The following is a 22,850-nucleotide window of genomic DNA, read 5'->3' as shown; positions in this document are numbered from 1 at the left end:
CTGCCGTTGCCTTCCTCTGTCCAAGGTGGCCTACTGACGACGGTACAATACTAGTCGCCATCCTTACGAACGTGCCCCTTGCCTCTGCACCAGCCGTCCCCCATTGTCACCATCTCAACTTCGACCACTGTCCTCAAGTCGAACCCACGAGGCCGAATTCAACCTTTTGCCAGTACCGAGGGCTGGCATTTAAGGAGCCGGACTGCCGGAAACAGACCCAACCCCGACAGCGGCCGTGTCCCGGACAGGCATTTTGCATTCAATTTAGCATTCAGCACACGCTCTCCCATCACCTGCCAGTTGCTTGCTATACCTACCACTGCTGGCCGCCCCCCGTGTCGACCTTCCGACCCTCCGGTCATTTCTTGCTTTTGTCAACAGCATCCGTTTTGCAAACCTGTGACAACCCAGGCAACCCACGAGATTGCCGACACCACCAACGATTAAACCATCCTCCTTTCTTCCCTGCACATTCCCGAGCGCCAGTTCCGTTGCTGAAATATTGCCGGAATTTCTTGCCTCCGCCGTTGGTTGTGATAAAGTGGTAAGTACTTGGGTGCCGGCGAGACAAAGAAATGCCGGTCGAAATCCCCCCGATCTGGCTTCGAGAACCTGAAAGAGAAAGAGTCTCGAGAACGCCATCGAGACCCGGACCAGCACACCATCTTCTGTCCACCTTGTCGGTGCTTGGGTTCTCATAGCCTTATCTACTGGTGCTATCAGACTGGGTGTGCACAGATCGCTAACCTTATTTTGACATTAGCCTTTTACTTTTCTTGCGGGCACCAGACCATTCTCTCGGCACCAGGAGCAGGCGATTTTGCCTTTTTGTCCAGGGCCTGAACGGGCTTTCAAATCGTCGTCCTTGCATCGGAACATCATAGCACACAATGCCCTATACACCACCCAGTCACAGGTCGCCGGCCACATCGGTCCCGACGTCGCCGGACGGAAGTCGTAGACCATCATTCCATCAACAAAGTCCCAGCTCACGCCCCGTCCTCCCTCGATCGGCCTCGTATCTGATGAAGCACCGCCGTACTCCCTCAGCGTCGGCTCAGCGTTCAACAACCGAACCTACACCGGAATCGACGTCCGAAGACCTGCAGAAGTTGGTTATCAGCACCAGTGTGCGGCAATCGCCACCGCCCATCACAGGTGACCGAAGAATGCCCAACGCCGCGATAATTTCCCCACCCGACTCATCGGACGACGATATGCCACAAGCCAGAAAGATCGAAAACCTCAAGGAGCTTCAGGATGTAGCCAGTCAGATTCCTCAGCAGCGGCCCAACTCCCCATCCAAGGGCACGGTCACGGAGAACCAGGCGCCCGATGCTGGCGATTTGCTTGTTCTGCCGGCGCAGGTCAACGCTCTCGCTCAAGGCATGCATCATAGCTTCAGCACAAGCTCTCTCGACGGTCTACTTGGGTCAAATCGCCGTTTCTCTCACGCAAGATCTCAGACAGAGCCGCATATCACCATTAGCAAGTCGGCCAGCAGCTCGGCAACCGGTTCTGACGAAGAATCCGACAGTGAAATGCAGCGAAAGCCGCAGATGGTTCGAAAGAAGTCGGGTGAATTGGTTCGCCCGGCCCTGCGCCCGCCATCACGCCGACGGCCGTCCAGCATGCCTGGGACGCCCACGTTTTCCAAGGCTGTCCACTTTGACTCACATCTCGAGCACGTGAGGCACTTTCTACAGGTGGATCGTCCTCTGGCCGTCAGTGCAGGATCGTCCCCGATCGATCATTACGACAGTGACACCGAGTATCCGTTTTCTGGTGACAACAGAGTGGCTGTTCGCTCACCTCCTTTCGAATGGGAAATTACCATGCCGACCTTCCCTGTGGAGACCCCGGCACGCAAGTCCCAAACTGTTAGGCTGGAGCGGGTATGGCTGTCCAAGGACCAGAAGTGTCTGATTGGCTCAGTCGCCGTCGCGAACCTTGCTTTCCAGAAGAGTGTCGTTTGCAGATTCACGCTGGACTACTGGAAGACAACATCCGAGGTCGCCGCCGAGTACATCTCGGACATCCGGCCTGTTGATACACCGTACCCTCAGGATCGCTTCAATTTTACCATCAAGCTGTCGGATCTTGCCAACTTGGAATCCAAGACCTTATACTTCTGCATCAGATTCAGCTTCAACGGGCAAGAGCACTGGGACAACAACAACGGGACCAACTTCCAGGTCGACTTCCACAAGAAGATGCTTCCTCAAAACGGCAAGCAGGGAGTCATTGGTGCCGCCTCGCGTCCGCTCAACGGGCTTCCCAAGAGCAACCGACGGCCCAGCAGTGCTTTGGCACAGAAGCCAAAGGTGAAGCTGACTGGTACAGATGAATTTGGCGACGGCACCAAGATCAATTTTGACCAATCCATTCATGACTTTCTTGGGGAGTCGCGCACCGGTGGCCTTCGTCTTAAGGGGGTGAAGAGCGCCGCCAACCTCCCCAGTGATAATTTGCCCAGTCGTCTCGCCCCTCCTAGTGGACAGGCATTCGCCAACCGGTACGACTTTGGCGCCTCTCTTACCCTCGCCATCCAGACGGCCAAGGACACCATGGCCTCCAAGTCTGATGGCTTGTACATGAAGCCACACTGGAGAGCCGTCCCCCAGATCAACACCGCAACCACCAAGCCTGCCGATGTGAAGCCTACAGACAAGGCTGAATCGTCGGCTCGGTCTGACAAGCCCGTCAAACCCGCGGCAGTTGTCACAGCTCCCCCGGTTGTGAAGCCCGCCACTGTGCCCGGCACCGACTCCCCTGGCACAAGCATCGCGTCTGCCTCGTATGAGGAGCTGGTCAACAAATACTGCTTTGTACGTGTTTCTCGATAATCGCTGGCTTTGCCTTGAGTCTACTCAGGAGAGACCGGGAGGCAAGCCTTGATCAACAATACCTCACAGCAATGGAAGCTAACTCGTTTGTATCTAGTTTGGCACGAAGCAAAGCAGCCCCTTGTACAGTCATGACCCATCGAGGCCTGGCCGCTTTGATGGTGTCGATGACGGACTCCGGTCCAACAACAGCAGCGGCACATCAAGTTACGAAGGCAGTCCAGTTCAGATGGGCAACTATCATCACTCCCACAGTGGCACTCAACACCACTCCCTGCATCCCAAGGATTCAAATCCCTACTTCCAGCAGCATCCCTCATTTGTGGCCATGGGTGCTTCGCCGGCCGAGTCTCCCACCATGGGCTTTCCGACACAGAGAACGGATAGTGCCCTAGCGGGCCCGGCACCGACTGCCTCGGGACAGAAGAATGATCGTCCCTCTGGGACTTTTGCCTCCTTCGCCGGTACGTCGCCGAACGAATATCCCTATCAACAACAGATGCCCGATCGCTTTCCCTTCTTCGGGGCCGAGGCTCATTCAGCGACAGCTATCAGGGGTTAATCGTGGAGTCGACGGAGCACAATAGCACGGCTCAGATGCCCGCGCTCCCTCTTGAGCTGCGCACGCTCGAGGAACACGAGCTGAATGTACACGTTGTCAGGCAGAGCGAACACCGCCTGGTGAACCAACTCTTTTTTTGCTTTTTTCTTTCTACAGCTTTTTCCTTCTCTTTTCCTTGCACGGCGCTGTACTGCATAACTTGGCTGCTGGGCGTTCAATGGTTGCAATTTTTTTCTGGAGGCATAACGATGATACGAGACTCGGGTGTACGATATAACTTGGGCGTCCACGCGGGTCTTGAGTCCTTTTCTTTCCCATTTCAGCTCCGGTACATTTGTGGAAGGGTTCAAAAAAAGGCGTTTTCGATTGTCCAACTCTGCATGGTCGCTTACATTTTGGAATTTCGGACGCTGTCAGCAACATGTTTGGCGAGGGGTGTCGACGGTTGGCTTGGCCCTGAGAGGTTGATGATTTGTCCCCTGGCGGAGGGAAACGGGCATGTGGTCAGTTCGGTCTCGACTAGGTTGATGATGTCTTGTCCCTTGACGGATAGAGCGCACACATGTCTGGTTCTCTTGGAGGGGTTGATGGTTTGTCCCTTGATGGACGGGAATACGACCCGCGCAACGTCGTACGAGCATGTTTGGGAGCAGGCAGGAGGAGGGATCTCATATCGGGAAAACTTGAGCTCGGATAGAGCCGAGGGGAAACAGAACCAAGGGCGGGCTGGCGGATATTACGTTTTGGGGCAGGCTGGACCAGGTTGAGTCTGACGGATGTTGGGGGGTGGGAGGACAATACTGGACAGTTTACAGTGCTATCACGAACCTAGAGAGCCCAGCCCACCCCGCAGCAATACAATTATCATGTATTCCCACAACAGACTGCCGTGACCGTTTCACTTCTCTATACTTTGGGACCATAGCGTAGATAGCGTGCACGACAGGATGGACGGACATGGAAAAGGGCAAAGGGCACGATAATATGACATGGTGAAGGAATTCCACAGCTACCGCGATTTTGAGTGCCTGAAAACCAAATGAGTGCTAGTGGTGCTGTGGTGCTGTGACATGAACGACGGGGGACTCTTGAGGGCGGGGTCGGGTGGCGGCTGTGGCCCACCTGCTGGACTGGCGCTGATCGTTTATCATCAGCGCTAACGAGTTATCGCTTAGCGGGGTGGTTCCGGCCGACCCGATCGATTTGGATCTCGTTATCTGAAACATTGACAAGCAATTGACGTTTCCCTAGCAAGGTGCTGGCATCATCCAACAATTCTTGCTGCGCCCAAGGAAGTTGGCAAACGAGTCCTTACATGAGGGTGTGGCATCGGTGGCGCTGGTGCGGTGATGCGCTCTCGTGGAGGAGTTGGACAGCTCATTGGCCTGGAGAAGGCGTGACCAGCGAACTGATTTCCGACTTGCAGCGCAGATCATCCCTCCCGACGCCGGCACGGCTGCCCCTCGGAGGGCAGACAATGAGGTGGTTCCCGACCGGGCGGATAGCTTTGAGACGCTCCAAACTTCCCAGATCATTGCTGTCTCTGATGACGGATGATGGATGAACTTTACAACATGCATGAAAAACAGCTGCTTGCTGGGTGAGGGTCCTTGGCCCACTGGGGATGGAGTTCGCTGCGAATCAAATTTCGTTTCTCCAGCTTCCCCCAGTGGCTCCCCAAGTGGCTTGCAGGCCGGGGCGCGCTATCGAAAGGTGAAGTCGGCGACTGATTGGCAGCCACGATGAGGCCCGCTGGGGGAAAAATGAGACATCCGTCGACATGCGTTCGGGTTTCCACTTTCTAGCCCAGGAGCCCTCACCCAGCCAGACCAGGTGGGTTTTTCATTCATGCATCCTCACCTCGATCTCTCCTGAACCTCTCCTGAACTGCGGCGCCTGCAACACCACCATGTCTTCGTGCCTTGCTCCAGACGAGTCGCCTTCACTGTTGACTCCCGCCGTAACTTACACCGCATGACGATGGACACGAGTGTGCAAGCGCTTCTCAGTCTAGCCAGGCGTGCCATAACCTTCCCCCAGATCGTGAGCCCTCATCCACCTGTCTTCAATAGCCCTCAGCACCACTGACGCGTTTTGGCTTGCCGGCCCGCAGGATGAGAATGACGACCCAAGAATCGGCGCTGGCCGCAACGACACTGACGGCGGTGGCACCCTCACTGGTCAACTCATAGGTGCCGGTTCAGACGAGGCGCAATCGGCCTCCCTCAAGTCGTTGGGGTCCACCTTTGCGCCCGTTCTCATCTACTCGGCCATCTGTTTCGCCATATTTTTCGTCTTCCGTCGGAAATGCCCACGGGTTTATGCGCCGAGGACCATTCCGTCCCTGCGATCACCAGAGTAAGGGCTCTGTCCCACGGCAGCTTGTCGTCGGTTTGGCTAATGAGACACCTGCAGGCACCCGACTCCCCCGCTTCCTGATGGCTGGTTCGACTGGATCAGACCCTTCTTCGCCATTGATGACCGGTACATCATCAACAACTGCTCCGTCGACGGCTTCTTCTTTCTCCGCTTCCTTCGTGTTCTCTCCGTCATCTGTCTCGTTGGCGGCTGCATTTCGTGGCCCATCCTGCTCCCCATCCACAGCACCGGGACTTTTGGCCAGTCTCAGCTTGACAAACTTACCATCGGTAACGTGATCATCGCCAACAAATTCTACGCCCATGTCGCCGTTGCTTGGTGCTTCTTCGGTGCGTGAGCCAATGAGGCTTGTTTGTCCCCTTTTGTGTTCCCCTGGTGCTGATCTGTGTGTCAGGATTTGTGCTGTTTATGGTGGTCCGGGAGTGTGTATACTACATCAACGTTCGACAAGCCTATCTTCTCTCGCCCAACTACTCCAAACGTCTTTCGTCGCGGACCGTCCTGTTCACGTGCATACCGAAGCCATACCTCGAAGAGGCCAAGCTGCGCAAGCTCTTTGGTGACTCAGCAAGGAACATATGGATCCCTCGCAATATTGGCGCCTTGCGTGCCAAGATCTCAGATCGAGAGGATTCCGCAGAACTGCTCGAGGAGGCCGAGATCCGCCTCATTCGGATGGCGAACCGCTCGCGAAGGAAGTTTTGGAAGGCCCAGGGCGGCGTTTCGCAAGGGCACACAGCAGGGCAGACGTCGTTGGCAAAGACATTGACACCGGCTTCGTTCACGACGTCAGGGGACTCGCCATCCCAGAAGGATGCTGAAAAGGGAGGACCGCTCGACTCCACGATACAGTTTGCTGAGCATCAACTCTCGGTACTAGACAGCCCCACCTTCGACAAACCTGTTGACCCCGAGTACACCCACCCTTACGGCCTGGATCCGTCACTACCGGACGTGAGGGGCTCGGTGGCTTCTCTCTGGATCCCGGCCAAGGATCGACCAACTCACCGGCCGCTTCGGAATTTCTTCCGCAGCGTCGACACCATCCGATGGACAAGGGCGCGGCTAAAATTGATCAACAAGGACATTTGGAAACTGAGGCGGGCGTACCGTGGGGGCGACGGAGAGCCGCTGAACTCGGCATTTATCGAGTTCGACTCGCAGGCCAGCGCGCAGGTGGCCTTTCAGATTCTGGCGCACCACCAGCCGTTGCACATGTCGCCGCGTTATATTGGACTTCAGCCAGACGAGGTCATATGGAGCTCGTTGCGTATCCGGTGGTGGGAACACATCATGCGACGCTTCTTTATGAAAGGCGTCATTGCCTTTGCCATCATCTTTTGGTCCATTCCCTCCCTTCTCGTCGGCACCATCTCGCAAATCGAGTTTCTCAGCAAGGAAGTCTTCTTTCTCAAGTGGCTGGTGCACCTCCCTTCGGTCATCTTGGGTGTGATACAAGGTTTGCTTCCAGCGCTCGCACTGTCGTGGCTAATGGCTGCCGTGCCATGGATGCTCAGGAGCTGTGCGCGTGTTGCGGGAGTGCCCTCTCATGGGTTAGTCGAGCTCTACGTCCAGAACGCCTACTTCTTCTTCCAGGTAGTGCAGGTTTTCCTCATTACGACACTCTCGTCGGCCATTTCGGCTGCCTTTTCCCAAGTTCTACAAGAACCCTTCAAGGCTAAGGATCTCCTGGCCGCCAACCTCCCCAAGGCGTCCAACTTCTACCTCTCGTACATCTTGGTCATTTGCTTGGGTGCAGGCTCTTCGAGACTGCTCAACCTTGGTGACCTGATTCTGCATCAAGTCATTGCCAAGTTCACCGTCAAGCCACGAAGGCAGTACCACAGATGGCGCAGACTCAACCGGGTGTACTGGGGAGCCGAATTTCCGCGCTTTACAAACCTGGGTGTTATCGGTAAGTGACCTCATGGTTTTACATGGCTGTGCACCGCTAACAACCATGACTTGTTACAGCTCTCAGCTACACCTGTATTGCTCCCCTCGTTCTCATCTTCGCGGGTTTCGGCATGATGTTTGTCAGCTACGTCTACCGCTACATGATCATCTTCGTGTTTGACTCTCATCACGACACCAAAGGTCTCTTTTATCCACGCGCCTTGATGCACTTGCTTGCAGGGTTGTATGTGGCTGAGATCTGTCTGATTGGCCTCTTTGCTCTCAAAGTAGCAACAGGACCCATGATGCTGATGCTCGTGTTTCTCATCTTTACCGGTCTTGTGCACCTTTCGCTGAGCTCGGCTCTCACGCCGCTCCTGTACAACCTACCCAGAACGCTGGCCCTGGAGAAGGACACTGGCGAGCAAATAGCACGAGATGAGACTCCTGACGAGTCCACTGGTGGCGGTGGATCACAGCAGCAGCACCAACAACCGGCAGGCCTCGCCTCGGACTATTACAACATGGATGAAGATTTTGGCGACGATGCAAACCTCGCGCCAAACCACGACCTGGACACAGATGTGCAACTTCGTGGCCTGGAGGGCAGCAGCAGCCTCAAATACATGATTCAGGAGTTCGTCACCTCGGCAATCAAGGGCAAGTTCGGCAAAAATGCCACCATAAAGGAATCCGGACTGACTCGCATTCTGACCTATATCAAAATCATGATCACGCCAGATCCAAATAAGACGCCCAATTTCATCATGACCTTCTTCCATCCCGAAGTCTATCAAGATTTCCGAAAGCTCCAGCCAACCATCAACCCCGAACCCGGCGACTATGAACTGCCAGAAGATTATACCCGCAAAGCGTACTGGCCACCAGAGATGTGGCAGCCAGCACCGAAGTTGTGGATTCCCAAGGACGATGCTAGAGTCAGCCGGCAAGAGGTGGCGCACACCAAGGATTCCATCTTTATATCTGACCAAGGTTGTTGGCTGAACGAGAAGGGGAGGATAGAGTGTGACTTTGAACGGTCGCCTTTGCATGAACCGAGGATACTCTATTAATACTTAATACTTCACAATGAAATACCAAACCACATCTTTGGATGGCCATGTGCCTTCTTGCCAGGTCTTGCGTCTGCCTCATGGGGAGGGGCATATTCGCTTACGTCATTTACTCTGTGATCTAGGCGGTGTGTTTGATGAGACACTCCTTGTCAATGATGCCATGTGCCATGCAGCCAACTAGATAGCTCACGAATCGCCAACAGTGCAGCCGTTGGTTGTCGGCAACCTCGGAATTGCTTACATCGGAGATATCGCCCAAAGTTTGTTCACTGTCCGCAAGCCCGCCAGCAATCACATCAGAAGAACACTGCAGCAGGAACATCGTGCTGACTCTTTTGTCACTTGTTTTCCCACAGTGATGTGATTCCAACCATTACAAATTGTGCCATCCCCGCCGCCAACCCAACACGTCGTTCTGCTTCCAACCTCTCCGGCAGTCTTGTTCTCTAAAAGTTCCAGCCCAAGACCGCCACCATGTCTCATCATCTCACCATCCTTCAGGCTTTGCTGCTGTCACTTTCTGCCCTGGCAATGGCCTCACTGACGCAAAACAGCCACGGCAGTCACGCTCCAGGCCCACGCAAAAAGTCGATTAATGACCGGTCCGCCGCCGAGCTGATCGCAGCATTAAACCTGATTCCCAATGTAGAGCATGGCTTCTTTGTTGAGACGTTCCGCGATGAATTCACGTCAGGCACGGCCACCAACCGGTCGGCCAGCACTGCAATCTACTACCTGCTTGAGGGCAAGGTGGGTTGGTCGGCATGGCACAAGGTCGATGCGGCAGAAGTATGGCATTACTATGCCGGCGCGCCTCTGACCTTGTCACTGTCAACAAACGATGGCGTGGGGACCAGGAATGTCGTGCTTGGCCGGGAGATTTTCAACGGGGAAAAGCCTCAGGTGGTGGTGCAAAGAGGCGAGTGGCAGAGGGCCAGAAGTACAGGCAAATGGACCTTGGTTGGGACAACAGGTAAGTCCGGCCATGTTTTCTTGACCTCAGGATCATCTGGAGGCTCTGGTGCAAAATAGAGTTACTGACTTGTGCCTGATAGTCGCGCCTGGTTTTGTGGAGAATGGATTTGAGCTTGCGCCGCTTGGTTGGATGCCAACGTAAAAGGACACAGAGGAAGGCTGAGGGGAGAATGCCTGTTGCACCGCAGTTGATAGGATTTAGACTTCATCGTACCAGTAATTGACTGTACTATGTGCCAAAAATATCACCAGTCCTGTGCACAAGAGTACCTTGGTCATTTTTGTGGATGATTCCGTTCCCCGTAAAGAAGCATTCACACTGCTAATCCGAACGATGCCGTCTATCCGTTAATGTAAGCCTCTGTGCTTGGCTTGTGGCACCCAAAACATGGGGACAAGGGATGGTGTTTTACACAGCCAACATTTTACGATTGGGTAAGGGTTCGTAGTTTTGAACAGGCTGTGCCACACAACCTCCCAGAGAGCGCCGCAGACAAGCGCACTTTGTGCAACCTGTTTTAGAACATGAAATCCCAATGGTAATCATCGCTTGACTCGAAGCCATTTTTGGATGGTGGGCCACGCGCAAGGCCAACAACGCCAGAAACACCATGGTCATTAATGAGGCACAATATCTGTGCTTAGAAGCAGGTAGGTACCTGAAGGATAAACCTAAATACTGAGAAAAGACCAGTACTTAAATCCAGACCCATTCCCAATCTACTTTGCATTTTGTTTTTTATCATCCATCCTCTTCCAAGTTGTCTTTTCTCTAAATCCTTCTCTTGCCTTTGGAGAGCTAACTCGTCTTACCCTACCTGACAGACCTTGCTACCTTGGTGTATCCCCAGCTGCGTTTCGCATACATCCAACATCAACACCCAACTACAATCTTGCCGCTACAGTCATCATGGCTGAAGTCGCTGGCCTCGTCTCCACCATTTTTACCATTATAGCCTTTGCAAAGGATGTTACGCTTGCAACGAAATTCTACATCGATGCAGCCAAGGGCGACTGTCCCAAAGACATCAAGCTGCTCGTGGTGGAGGCAGCAAGTCTGCAGTCAACATTTGAGTCGATCGATTTCATTTTCAAAAACAATGTCCAGCCGGGCCAAAAGATCGAAGACAGCCCCGAAAACAGACGGATTGCCAACCAGATCTTCAAGCCCTGTGAAATCTGCAAGGAAACGCTGGAGGAATTGCAAGGCATGATCAAGAAGCTGAAGATCGATCGTGACCCCAGAGATAGGACCACCCGCGACAAACTCAGGAACACATGGGAGGCAGCAAAATGGCCGTTCAAAAAAGAATCGTTTGATGCTGCCATGAGCAAACTGCATCATTGCCGGACTTCTATCATCAGCGGCTTGACCACCGAGCTTACAACGACCGTGAAAGAGATCCAAACCAATGTCCGTGTTATCAAGGATGATGTCAAAGAGGTCAAGGGGGCTGTTCACGCCATGGACGACAAATTGGACCGCGAGGCCATTGCAAAGTGGCTAAGCAAAACCAATCCCTCCGACAATCACGACAAGGCTTCCCAGTTCCGAGAGGCTAACACCTGCCGGTGGCTACCCAACTCCAGTCAGTGGAAAGCCTGGTTGGCCGAGGATTCCAAGTCAAGGCTCCTCTGGATTCATGGAGTTCCTGGCGTGGGAAAAACCGTCCTGTCATCATACATTGTGGAGCAGTACAAAGGTTTTAAGCAGCCCTATGCCTTCTACTATTGTTCCAGCACAGATGAGAAGGGCGAGAAGTGGGAGAGAGATGAAACTGCCCACTGCCTTGGCTGGATTCTTGCACGTCTCTGTCTACAGATCAAGTCAGTTCCTGCTTTTCTGAAGCCCCTCAAGGATAGAGGAATGTACCCAACCGTGGAAGATCTTTTCAAGGGCATTGAGGCAGTCCTGTCCTTCTTGAATGGAAGGAGGGCATATGTTGTCATCGACGCTCTGGACGAAAGCAGGACTTCAAATTTGGTGAAGGCAGTGGCTACCCTCGCCACTGACACGAAGTACAAGAATCTCTTTCTAGCTGTCACCAGCCGCAGGCAAGCCGATGTTCAGAAAGCCTTGGAGAGGGTTTCTATTCCAGTGTCTCTGGACAAGAACAAGGACGTTGACGATGATATCAAAGCCTGGGTGACTGCACAACTCCAAAAGGATGAGTTTGAGGACTGGGAAGAAGTGCCCAAACTGAAGGAATATGTTGCCTTCTCGCTCCCATCCAAGGCCAGAGGAATGTTCAGGTACGCTTCCTGGCAACTGGAGGTCTTGAAGAATGCGAAAGATCCCCGCGCAAAACTGAACGCCACCCAAGACCGACCTGAAAGTCTTGATGGCACATGGGAGACCATTCTTGCCAATATTCCTGACAAACACCGCGACAATGTGATCAAGGCTTTTGCCTTGATTCTCGACTCTGGCTGGCGATATGGGCTTGCTACCGACTTGCTCATCGAGTCCGTGAAGCAAAGCGATACAAGAGGGGGCATTCCTTTTAGTCTTCGGGCTTTCGCTCAAGCCTGCGGCCCACTTATTCAGGTTGTCAGAAAGGTGTCTGCAGATGGAAAGATCCTGATGGATGAGACCGTGGGGTTTGCGCATCACACAGTCCGTGACTACCTCAACTCCGAGAAGCTCAAGAACCACAAGACTCTCAAGGACTTTTATCTCAACGAACCGGATTCACGCCGAATCCCACTCACGCTTTCGACATATCTCGCTGTGACCAAGACATTCTCTGGTACCTACAATCCTGATAATGTACCCGTCGACGAGAGGATGGACGCTAAAGACTTCAAAATCCATGCGATGCGGCAAGTCCGGAGTTTGCTGTATCACCCGACCATCACCCGCCACATCATTCCTGACGACAAGCTCCGGTCTCTCACATTCGAGGTGCTCAATCCACAGGCAAAGTGGTTCAACGGACTGAGTATATGTACGCAGGAGGCCGGTGGCGACAGTGGTGTCAGGGACATGCTGGAGTGGCTCGTCAAGTATGATAGTAAAGCTGGTGCCTTCGAGCAGCTGGTCGGCCGTCTTGCCCTTGTCTGTTCTCTCAAGAATCCCAAACTTGTCACCGAGTTCCTCAAAGCTCACCTCAAGACTCCAGAAGAGCACAGGAAGCTTTTCACCACCCCACTCAGTGTCACTCTCCCAGTGAAGTGGTCCGAGTATAAGAAGGCAGGAAAGATGGACCCCCAGCCAACCTTACTTTCCAATATCATCGAACTGTACTTTGAAGGAGCGAGAAGGGGCTATGCCCTGAAAGCACAGGTGCAGATGCTCCTCACTGTATTTGGATCTTATCTGCCCCCGGCAGCGACTGATATCTATACCCACCTTGCCTTCCACGACCACTCCCTCTGCGCCTCATTTGGCGCATGCAGTATTCAAAAGGCCCTTGCGGCAAAGGCAGGGAAGCCCGGGGATTCGTTTTCTTTCACCCCCTTGCAGGCAGCAACGCACTCTCTCGACATACATGCCGTGCACGCCATCCTTTCCCAGCCGGGCATAGACGTTAACCAGCTCGGTGACCCATCCGCCCCCCAACCCCCCGTCAAGCTTCCGAGGCAATTCGCATCCAGCGTCGTAATCGTCCCTGGCAGCTTCTCTCTCGATGGCCAGATGTCACCCTTGTGTATCCTCCAAAATGGAATGCAACACTTTCAGACTGTGGACAGAGGGTCTTTCGGGAGTGACGCCCTCAAGGCCAAGGCAGCTATTCAGATGGAGCTGGAGAAGAGAGGTGGAAAGAGTATTGACAAAAGTGCGGGTAAAGCTCCTAATCCTGCAGCAAGACCTCAGGGTGGTTCCCAGACAGCAAAACAGCAGACAGGCGGCCCACAGAGACCAGGGCAGCACCAGAAATCTCAGAGTCCGCAGGGCCAAACAGGAGGCCAAATGCAGCAGACGCAGATCCAGAAGAGTGGTAGTCAGGCAACTGCCCAAAGGCCTGCACAGGCAAAGGTGCATGGCAAGGCTGTGGTTAATCCTGCGGTTGCCCCTCAGAGCAAGGCCTCAACCAGCCGGGGCTGAGTACCTAGGTAGGTATTTCGCTCCGGTATATGATTTCTTTTCTTACGCCTACGCAATGCATGTACACAGTTTGAAGTTGGTCTTCTGTACTAGTTGTTACAATTTAGATTCATTTGGCTTCCCCTTAAGATGCATGCTCTTTTCTCTTCAACCACGTTTGTGACTTTGCTCAGCTGCCTACTCGGGAGTTGCTGAGCAACTATAAAGGGCTCACCGCGTAAGTTATCCGGTCAATTTATATACGACACTAAATGTTCGAATGTTGAAGAGCAAAATGACCGAGTACGAGTCTGAAGACTTGTCTGATCCGGGTTTGGCACACTTTTCATGAACCGCGACATCCGTGGATTCTTTTAAGTTGCCGATAACCACGCCCAATGCCAATCAAAGCCTGGGGTGTGTGGCATTGAACCCGGCACATGGGTACAGATGGAGCAGAGTCCTCCGCGGGTTCCCGGACATTCCTCCTGGCATCTTTTTTCCACCAAGGTGATCTTCCGTTGTTGTGGGTCGGAACCCAGGTGCAGCTGTTGAGGTTGCATCCGTCTGGAATATTGCCGGCACATTACCCTCACGACCTCTGGGCGAAACCTTGGAGCAGCTGAAGCGAAGTGGAGGAGGGCATGTGACGCTTTGGGGCTCATAAACACAATAAATATATAACAGAAAATTGATTGCCAGTTTAGACAGATACGCTTTCTTCTGTTAGAGCCAGGCCCACTCCAAACACCATTGGACCATCAGCTAACATGAAATCGGTTCTTGTGGCCCTCGCCACGGCTACTGCTGTCTCTGCCCACGGCTGGGTTGACAATATCACCATTAGCGGGCAGTTCTACCAGGTACCTCTTCACTCCCTTGACCATGAAAACTTGGTGCTGACGGCAATTTCTGCCAAAGCTTTACCAGCCTTATCAAGACCCATACATGGGAGAGTGGGCACCCAAGCGCATCAGCCGCAAGATCATCACCAACGGACCCGTGGAGGATGTCACCTCGATTGACCTGCAATGCGGAGGCTCCACCATCGAAGGCCAAATCGGATCGGAACCTGCTCCTCTCCATGCCAAAGCAGTGGCCGGCTCTGAGGTCTCGCTGCGTTGGACTCACTGGCCTGATTCTCACATGGGTCCGGTCTTAACTTACAGTAGGTCAACTAACACACAATCAGGTCATGAAACCCTGGAATTTGATCTAGCTAACCTTGTCGACAGTGGCCCGATGCCCAGATTCGGGATGTGACAAGTTTCTTCCAGGTGACGAGCCGATCTGGTTCAAGATTCACCATGAGGGCAGACATACCTTTGACAAGACCTGGCCGGATGATATTTGGGCCACGGTAAGTATAGCCCAGCACCACATAACTTCCATTTTGTCATTTCTAACACTTGAACAGACCCCTTTCATGAAGTTTGACAACGAACCTTATCGATACACAATTCCAGAGTGTCTGAAGCCGGGATTTTATCTCGTTCGCCACGAGATTATCGCCCTTCACTCCGCGTGGGCGGCGAAGGGAGCACAGTTCTACCCGTCTTGCCACCAATTGGAGGTGTCCGGTTCGGGATCGGTAGTCCCTTCCGCATCAAATGCCGAGCTAGTAGGATTCCCTGGTGCCTATGATGCGGAGGACCCTTCCATTCTGTTCCAAGTCTGGGCTCGTAAGTGCCGCTGCCATGCTTATGGGTCTTGCACAACGATCTAACTGTCTCAATATCAGCTGGACCATACAACATTCCCGGCCCCGCCGTCTTCGAGTGTCCTGCGCAGTAAATATGGAAGGATTGGAAGAAACAAGGAGCTGATACTACACATATTGGTCTCAGGCAAGATTACGCCTCTTAGGGTCGGGTTTGTAAGTAAAGTCCCATGACAGCCGGCTAGATATTGCGCATCATGCGGCATTTTCCGTCTTGCTCAAAGCCGATCCAGGTATCTCACTATCTTATCTCGGCAGGAATTTATCATGATGATTAATTACATGCCTTCCTCTTTCCCACCTTATAGAGATCCGGATGTATAGCACCACTTTTCTTGATCAAAAACTTAACAGTGGCGTGTGGTTGCCATGGTGCTTCAATGATTGAAGAAACAAGTCACCCGTGGGCTGGGTCATGTAACAGGTTTTGCTCGAGAATATGAAGCCCGTGGATGGGAATGATCAACTCAAAAGCTGACCGCTTTTTCCGAAAAAAAGAAAAAGAAAAAAGAAAATAACCTCTGAGGGCTCAGGCGTGGTGCCCATTTGCCACTTCAAAAAGCCTCATCTGCACAATGCACCTCTTTGGAACCGTGACGCGCCTCCCAGCCCAATAAGATAATCGAGAGAGGGGCTACGCAATAGCCAAGACCCTCGATTAAGATCTTACAGCGGGATGTCCCAATCTTACTACAATCTCGCCATTTGCTGCGGGGTGTGCAAAGCAGGTTCTTATGCGCCAAGACAGACATTTGAACTATGAAACACGTCATCTGCAAAGACAATACCTATCAGATCCAGCATCTAATCAAGTGTGCTTCCCAGGATGTATAGAATGCGTTTTCACATAAGAAAGCGCGACATCCCAAATCCGCCGGACATCAAAACCAATCTGAGAAAATCTTCACTCTTTAATTACAACCCAGCAGCCAAACTCCCTCGACGACCCGAGTTTGCCGGTACGTATTTACCCTGCTTTCATCTCGGGTGGGATTGCCTGACCTTATGTAGTGGTGTTTTTTGCCAGTCAGCGTCTGAGACAATACTTTCGAAAGTCGTTCACACACCATGGCTCCAACCTCACGCAGAATGGATCAAACTCCATCTTGCCCTAATTGCGGACACATGTGTAATCATGGCGACGGATGCCACCAAGTTACAGAGACTATGGTACAATGTTCACTCTGCGACGCTGCATTTTCGGGTTTCATATCTGGTTTGACGGGGAATCTTGTCACTCTTGGTGTGGCTTTGGGTGGGGTTGCTTATGCAAGGTACTGGGGAGAAGAGAGAATCTGATATACCTGACGAATAGCCAGTTGGCTCGGCGCCACATTCTTCGAACGACGTCTGGTACTATGTTACTCGGTCCGGTTTGGAGGTTATATTGGTCTTTTGTTCGGTTTCCTCTTGAGATCATTGGTAGTTCTCTCACAATACATCATCACTGATATCTACACTTCCTCCGTGTTGTGTTCACACCATATCCCCCCTTGACGCAGTTTGAAGGCTGAAAGACGGCGGGATTGTGGAGGACTGTAAATCGTTTTAGCCGGCGAAAATGACAACGCTGTTGTTGTTAGTCTTCTTGGCCCATGATACACAGCGGTAGCTGGTCAAGCTCTCATGTCTTGATACGGAAGCACTTGGAACAGAGCGGGCTTACCTGAGAGGCGATTCCGACATAGAATGAAAGCCTCGTGGCAAGCAGCGTGTGTCAAAGGTACAGAACGGATCTTCTTGTTCCAGGCTGTAAGATGCACTCGACACTGCTATTGTCAACAAGCGTTGACTTCACTCCATGTCACAGTTTGGTCTGTCCAGCGTGTCTTGTTTAGAGAATGGTCACCAGTGGAGGGGAGGGAAGATTTTGACCTCCTGCTGCAATCTACCTTGGCTAGTTCCAAAGCACCTGGCTATATAATTCATTTTCGTCCGTTGCTATGTTGATATCGCTGATATTGGTCATTTCGGTAAGGAGGCAGCCACCCCTGAGCCCCTGAAAGGGTGGGGCTGGGAGCGCAGGACCGTGATCACGAAGTTACGGTTGCCACAAACAGCCTTCCTATCATCCTCACCAATCAACATCATTTGAAAAACGCACAGTATTTTCCAGTGTGCACTAACTGGACTGGTAACAACTATATGTGGCAAAGCTACCAATATCATCGCTGCGTCCGCGGAAAACCCTAACCCGCAAGATCAACAGCGCGCGCTGATTCACCAATCACAGCTAAGCTAATTGTCAGCCTCTCTCTCGAAGCAACAACCTGCGTTGACAGGACAAAGAATTGGCTGGCTCCTGATTGGTTCATGGGCCATTATCCATGATTGCTCTCTATCTTGCAGAGATGATACATTGAATACATATTTGTCGTCACACCATTTCGAGGGTGGTGGCACTGCGGAGTGGAAAGACAACCTTCCGACTTTCTCGGGGAAAACGATCATTCCTTGGCACTGCGACTTATACACAGGACCCATCATCCCGGTCCAACGTCTCAACACGACTCGCCACTTGATATGCTCGATATCCTGATATCTCAAATTGGTAAGATATGCACTTCTTATTTTATCTTTCTCACACCAAACCGACCCAAGAGTAGTGCTGACGACTTGCAGGCCAGTCAGACTGACCTCTCACCAACCGCCGACAATCGACCACACTTCACAACAATTGCAAAGATGTCGCACAGTTACTCGACATTCGATTGTAGCTCTCCTCCTCTGTCACAGCAAAACACAGCAACCATGCCGCATGACCTTGAGGCCGCGCCCCTCCTTCCTCCGCCAACAGCTCCCAAGCCGCCACCAAGCATGAAATCAGCCTTCGTTCTCCCTACAGCAACACGTTTCTTAGCAGATTTCACCCTCGGGTTTGCGGATGGGCTCACCGTCCCTTTTGCTCTGACTGCTGGTCTTTCCAGTCTGGGAAGCTCTGATACTGTCATCTATGCTGGCGCCGCCGAGATTTGCGCCGGCAGTCTTAGCATGGGCATCGGTGGCTTCCTCGCAGCAAAGGGTGAATGGGCTCAATCACAAGTACAGACACCAGCCCAATCAGCCCTAGTAGATCAATTCGATGCCGACGTAGAGATCGACACCGAAACCGAAACCATCGTCTCAGGCTATCACGACACCGAGAACGATGATTTATTAGAGGGATACTTAGCGCCTCTGGAGCTCTCGCCGAAACTACAAGATGAGATCAGGTCGCATGTGGCCAAATGCCCCGGCATTTTGAGGGAGTTGGAACAGCAGCAGAAGCGATATCGGAGTCGCCATGGTTGCTTAGAAACAGGCAGCTTGATTGAGAAGGAAGTCGAAGCAAAGAGAGCTGCACCATCGCCCATCCTCGTGGGACTTTCAGTGTCACTGGGGTATCTTCTAGGCGGGCTGCTACCATTGTTCCCCTATTTCTTTGTGGAACATGTGCAGGAGGGCCTCAGGTGGAGTTTTGCGGTTTGCCTGCTAGCGCTGTTCCTATTTGGCCTTTTGAAGGATTATTTCCTCAATAGTCAGCAATCAAAGGACCAGACTCGGGCCGGGTGGATCGGGACAAGCGGACAGAAGAAACACAGGATAGTTTTGGGAATGAAGTGGTTGGATCTGAAAAGAAGCTTGTGGGAGGGAATCCAAATGGCCCTCATGGGTGGCATTGCCGCAATCGCGGCTGTGTTATGCGTCAAGTTTTTTGAAGGTATGGGCGTTTAGGAAAACTCGCATAGAAAGAAAAGGCATGGTATTGGCGTTCGGGGGGGACAGGACGAACTTGTGATATTACTGCTTGGGCAATCTTAGATGTGATGAGATATGTACTTTTATGAGAAGACCCAAGAATAAGATGGCATGAGAATACACATTCCAGGGATGTCTACTTTAAAATTGTTTGGGATCCTTTTACGGATGCCCAAGGTCGACTTAGACTTGCTGGCAAACACCCAGGCCTACCTCTCCACTGCACGTCATCTACCTTGATCAAGAGACTCAAAATCGGACCAAAATTAGGCCGATGCCAAAACCAAGACACGTAACTGGCTGTAGTGGTGTAACTATGGTACAAGGCCAATAGCAATCCTTAGGATACCTGAACTAGCCAACGACCTGTCAAAGCTTTTCATATAGTTGACCCGAAAATATAGCTTTGCCGATGCATGATGAGCTGGCCTGACGATGATTGGTGTTAAGGGTTTTGGACATATCTGTGGGCGAAGACAGAATCAACCACGATAACCCTCCCTCCCTCAGGTGAATATCACCAGCTCTCACTCATCACCAGTTCTGTGTGCAAAGTGTGCTACTAGGACTACCAGGTGGAAGTTGTCGTTTTAAATTCAGACAACCGGTACGAGGTATCGGTGTTTCCTTGAAAGCTCCCCTGAGTAAAGTATTTCCGCGCATCAAACTTAAGGATGTGATTCACTGCCGAGGCACCCATCCCTCATAGTTAGGTTGGTCACACAACTTCAAGCTTGGCGCGGTGATGCAGGTAATTTGGCCACCTTCAGACCTTAGATGCAAGCCATTAAGCCCTGAGATTGGCTGATAACATGCTGCAGGCTTCTCAGGCAGGAAGTCTCCTGTTGCCCGAGAAAGGTTGGACAGCAAATAGAAAGCCAGCCCACTCAGTTCTTGTGTTCTTTCAGTTCCACTGAGACAGTTGTGTTACCCAAGCCACCTGCCTGGATGCCCGCAATCATCAGGAAAAGAACATGCGTGTAAATGTCCGCAACGCAACTGAGCGCCCTTTCCGTGTTTGACCGGCGGATACGATCGGATGGTGACAGATGGCGTCCAGATTGACTTGAATCCGCGCAGTTACATCTGCAGAAGGCGCACTTGGCGGAGAAAATAGAGCTGTCAAGAATGCCACTCCGAAGGGCAGCTGCAGCCTAATCCCGGGCTCGATGGGTAAGGTGTCCAGCAGTCAGTCCGCCAATGTCCCACCCTATCACGATACTCAATAAGTATGCGGTAAGATGGGTGGCCTAGATTTGGTGACCCTGCTTTGGGACACGGGCCAGTCCTTGGCACCTCTTGACTGAGTTCATGCCCCGCCCCCATCATCCCCACGTTCTCTCAATTTTCTCATGCTGCGCTACGTAACCGTAGTGTGAGCGAAGAGGGAGGCTCTGCAAGAGGGGAATGGCGCTCTACCTTAAATACCCAAGGTGCCCCCGGCTGGCCAGGTGTACTAAAGCGCAATCCTTTTGTGCTCCATTCTCGTGGCATACACCAACGTCCAATGGCTGACAAGTCTTCCTCCTTACCTCCCGCCCTTGAGCCTCGAGAGGCAAGAGTCATCACCCAAATAATTACACGTGCTTTTACAACAGTCACTACATTGGTCACCCTAGGAGACCCGACGGCTGTTGCTGATATGGTTCTGCCAACCGAGGAGCCTCCCCCACCCCCCGCTCCTGCTGCTGCCCCTGCTGCCACTCTCCCACCGGCGCCATCTTCGGGCACTCTTTCCCCTGGACAACTGGGCGCTTTGCTTGGGTCAGTCTTGGGTTTTGCATTTCTGGTTCTGGTACTATGCTGTTGTCTTTCCTGTCATCGTCGACGCCGACGGCAGGAGCGTGTCATTGTTTATGACAGAGGCAGCGACAACAGTGAGAGTGAACGCGAAGTCACAAGGGAATATTATACCTCGACACGGGACTGGAACCGACTGAGGGGCCCAGGAGGCCTTGGATTTGCGAACGCTGAAGGCATGATGGGCGATGCAGGAGGCATGGCAACCCGAACCAATTTTGGCTTTATCACGGTCCCACCGCCTGTCAGATTTCCGCCCACACCGAGGTATACTCCTTATCGGCAATCCAGATGGCCACAAATCAGCGGAGTGAGAAGGTTTCCATGATGGCTGGCAAATAATTCACTGAATGCTGCCATGAAGCAGGCAACCATGTAGCCTGAGTGAGAGGCGGACACTTGGGTATTGGGCTTGATCTGGCAGGTATGCTTTCATGGTCAAATAGCTGACCCTGGATTTTGCAGACGAGTAACACCGGAAAGGCTTCCACACTCGTCTCAGGAACATGGAATTGCAGTTTACCTTGGCTATAGAGTGTTTGCATTCCTCCATATAATACTCTAATACCAGATAAAGCACACCATACTATACCTGAATTTTCTGAATCCTTACACAGAATTATAATGTTGGTCTAGACAGATGGATAAATGGTCTCTGAACACTCTAGAACTAACTTTAAAAAGTTCCATTTCCATGATGGTAGCCAGGAATCAAGCAAACCCAATAAACAGAAGCAACAAAACAATGTAGTATCTGGCATATAGCTAGATGTAGATAGAAAAAGTGCATCTATCATCAAAAAGGAGCGTCGCCTGCAGGATTCGAACCTACGCTTCCGAAGAAACGGCCTTAGCAGGGCCGCGCGTTAACCACTCCGCCAAAGCGACATTGCAAATGTTTGATATTACTAACTGAAGAAGTTTGATTCCTATTACCATATGATTCCAAGGTAGTAGGTAATCGGCTATAACGTATATTATAAGCGAGCGACTAATATAAGCGAGCGACCACCTTTTTCACGCGACGCGTAACCTCAACCTCAACACCTCATTTTCTCAACATTCCAAAATACTATCTACTTCAAAGGAAGCCCATATAATCTTAGCCCTTAAGGCTCTTCGAAATAATAAAAATCTAAGTATATTAGCTATAATTAAGATATATAACGTCGATCGCAGTACGTTTAGATACCGACGCGCCGGCCGGCCTGCACGACGCGATATTACGCCTAGATCGAGGAAGCTTACTTAATCCGAAAAGGAGGTTATTATTTACTATATTATTAAGCTATCTACGCGAGCTTTTCTACTAAAGTTACGTAGTGTAGAAAATATAGCTAACTAACTGCTACGCGTACGCGACGCGCCCCCTATTAGCAAGCTCTGGGCATATAACTTTGTTAAACGTTAACTATAGTTCCGTACACGTTTTACGCGTAAATATAATTACTAGAGGGCTAAGTGCGAGGATTTAAAAGTTATTACTAAGTAATTTATATTCGTACGGAATATTAAAGTTAAGTATAGTATTATAAATAACAATATTTATAATTTCGACGAAATTAAGTTTATAATAGGTATTATTTTTATAAGTATAATAATTATAATTTCGAACGGCTTTAGTAAGGTAAAACTAACTTAATTTAATAACCGCAAGTAAGTAACGGTAATCTAGGAAGTTAATACCCTCGGCTAAACTATCCCGCCCTTTATTATTTTAGCTATATAATATTACTTTATTAATTAGTATACCGAGTATAATTTACTATTTATTTAACGTATCGTAATTACCGATAATAGTTAGACTATTAATCCGGTAAACTTAAATTAA

The 22,850-nt window shown here is 51.5% G+C and overlaps 7 protein-coding genes across 7 annotated transcripts, besides 3 other annotated features; all 7 read left to right on the top strand.

The window, feature by feature from the left end:
• Positions 1–890: 890 nt before the first annotated feature.
• On the top strand, positions 891–3,408 carry PODANS_7_4990 (uncharacterized protein; the record flags this gene model as incomplete). The annotated part of the gene is made up of 2 exons (XM_001907471.1): positions 891–2,828; positions 2,944–3,408. The coding sequence occupies 2 exons, from the start codon at positions 891–893 to the stop codon at positions 3,406–3,408; spliced, it is 2,403 nt and encodes an 800-aa protein (XP_001907506.1).
• Positions 3,409–5,388: 1,980 nt separating this feature from the next.
• Positions 5,389–8,756, top strand: PODANS_7_5000 (uncharacterized protein; the record flags this gene model as incomplete). Its single annotated transcript, XM_001907470.1, has 5 exons — positions 5,389–5,469; positions 5,522–5,766; positions 5,824–6,116; positions 6,182–7,702; positions 7,762–8,756. 5 exons carry the CDS (start codon positions 5,389–5,391, stop codon positions 8,754–8,756), a joined length of 3,135 nt encoding a protein of 1,044 aa, XP_001907505.1.
• A 477-nt stretch (positions 8,757–9,233) lies between these two features.
• On the top strand, positions 9,234–9,876 carry PODANS_7_5010 (uncharacterized protein; the record flags this gene model as incomplete). The annotated part of the gene is made up of 2 exons (XM_001907469.1): positions 9,234–9,732; positions 9,815–9,876. The coding sequence occupies 2 exons, from the start codon at positions 9,234–9,236 to the stop codon at positions 9,874–9,876; spliced, it is 561 nt and encodes a 186-aa protein (XP_001907504.1).
• A 768-nt stretch (positions 9,877–10,644) lies between these two features.
• Positions 10,645–13,782, top strand: PODANS_7_5020 (uncharacterized protein; the record flags this gene model as incomplete). The annotated part of the gene is made up of 1 exon (XM_001907468.1): positions 10,645–13,782. One exon carries the CDS (start codon positions 10,645–10,647, stop codon positions 13,780–13,782), a length of 3,138 nt encoding a protein of 1,045 aa, XP_001907503.1.
• Positions 13,783–14,531: 749 nt separating this feature from the next.
• Positions 14,532–15,555, top strand: PODANS_7_5030 (uncharacterized protein; the record flags this gene model as incomplete). The annotated part of the gene is made up of 4 exons (XM_001907467.1): positions 14,532–14,657; positions 14,692–14,929; positions 14,997–15,443; positions 15,503–15,555. The coding sequence occupies 4 exons, from the start codon at positions 14,532–14,534 to the stop codon at positions 15,553–15,555; spliced, it is 864 nt and encodes a 287-aa protein (XP_001907502.1).
• Positions 15,556–18,004: 2,449 nt separating this feature from the next.
• Positions 18,005–19,195, top strand: PODANS_7_5040 (uncharacterized protein; the record flags this gene model as incomplete). The annotated part of the gene is made up of 1 exon (XM_001907466.1): positions 18,005–19,195. One exon carries the CDS (start codon positions 18,005–18,007, stop codon positions 19,193–19,195), a length of 1,191 nt encoding a protein of 396 aa, XP_001907501.1.
• A 1,666-nt stretch (positions 19,196–20,861) lies between these two features.
• PODANS_7_5050 (uncharacterized protein) lies at positions 20,862–21,347 on the top strand (the record flags this gene model as incomplete). The annotated part of the gene is made up of 1 exon (XM_001907465.1): positions 20,862–21,347. The coding sequence occupies one exon, from the start codon at positions 20,862–20,864 to the stop codon at positions 21,345–21,347; it is 486 nt and encodes a 161-aa protein (XP_001907500.1).
• Positions 21,348–21,826: 479 nt separating this feature from the next.
• Positions 21,827–21,907, bottom strand: a tRNA (tRNA-Ser).
• Positions 21,908–21,984: 77 nt separating this feature from the next.
• Positions 21,985–22,041: a long terminal repeat.
• Positions 21,985–22,850: a repeat region (transposon discoglosse copie 22).

Source organism: Podospora anserina, chromosome 7 (genome assembly GCF_000226545.1).
Source record: "Podospora anserina S mat+ genomic DNA chromosome 7, supercontig 1".
In the NCBI taxonomy this organism is placed as follows: Eukaryota; Fungi; Ascomycota; class Sordariomycetes; order Sordariales; family Podosporaceae; genus Podospora; species Podospora anserina.
This window is presented reverse-complemented; position numbering and strand designations above follow the sequence as displayed.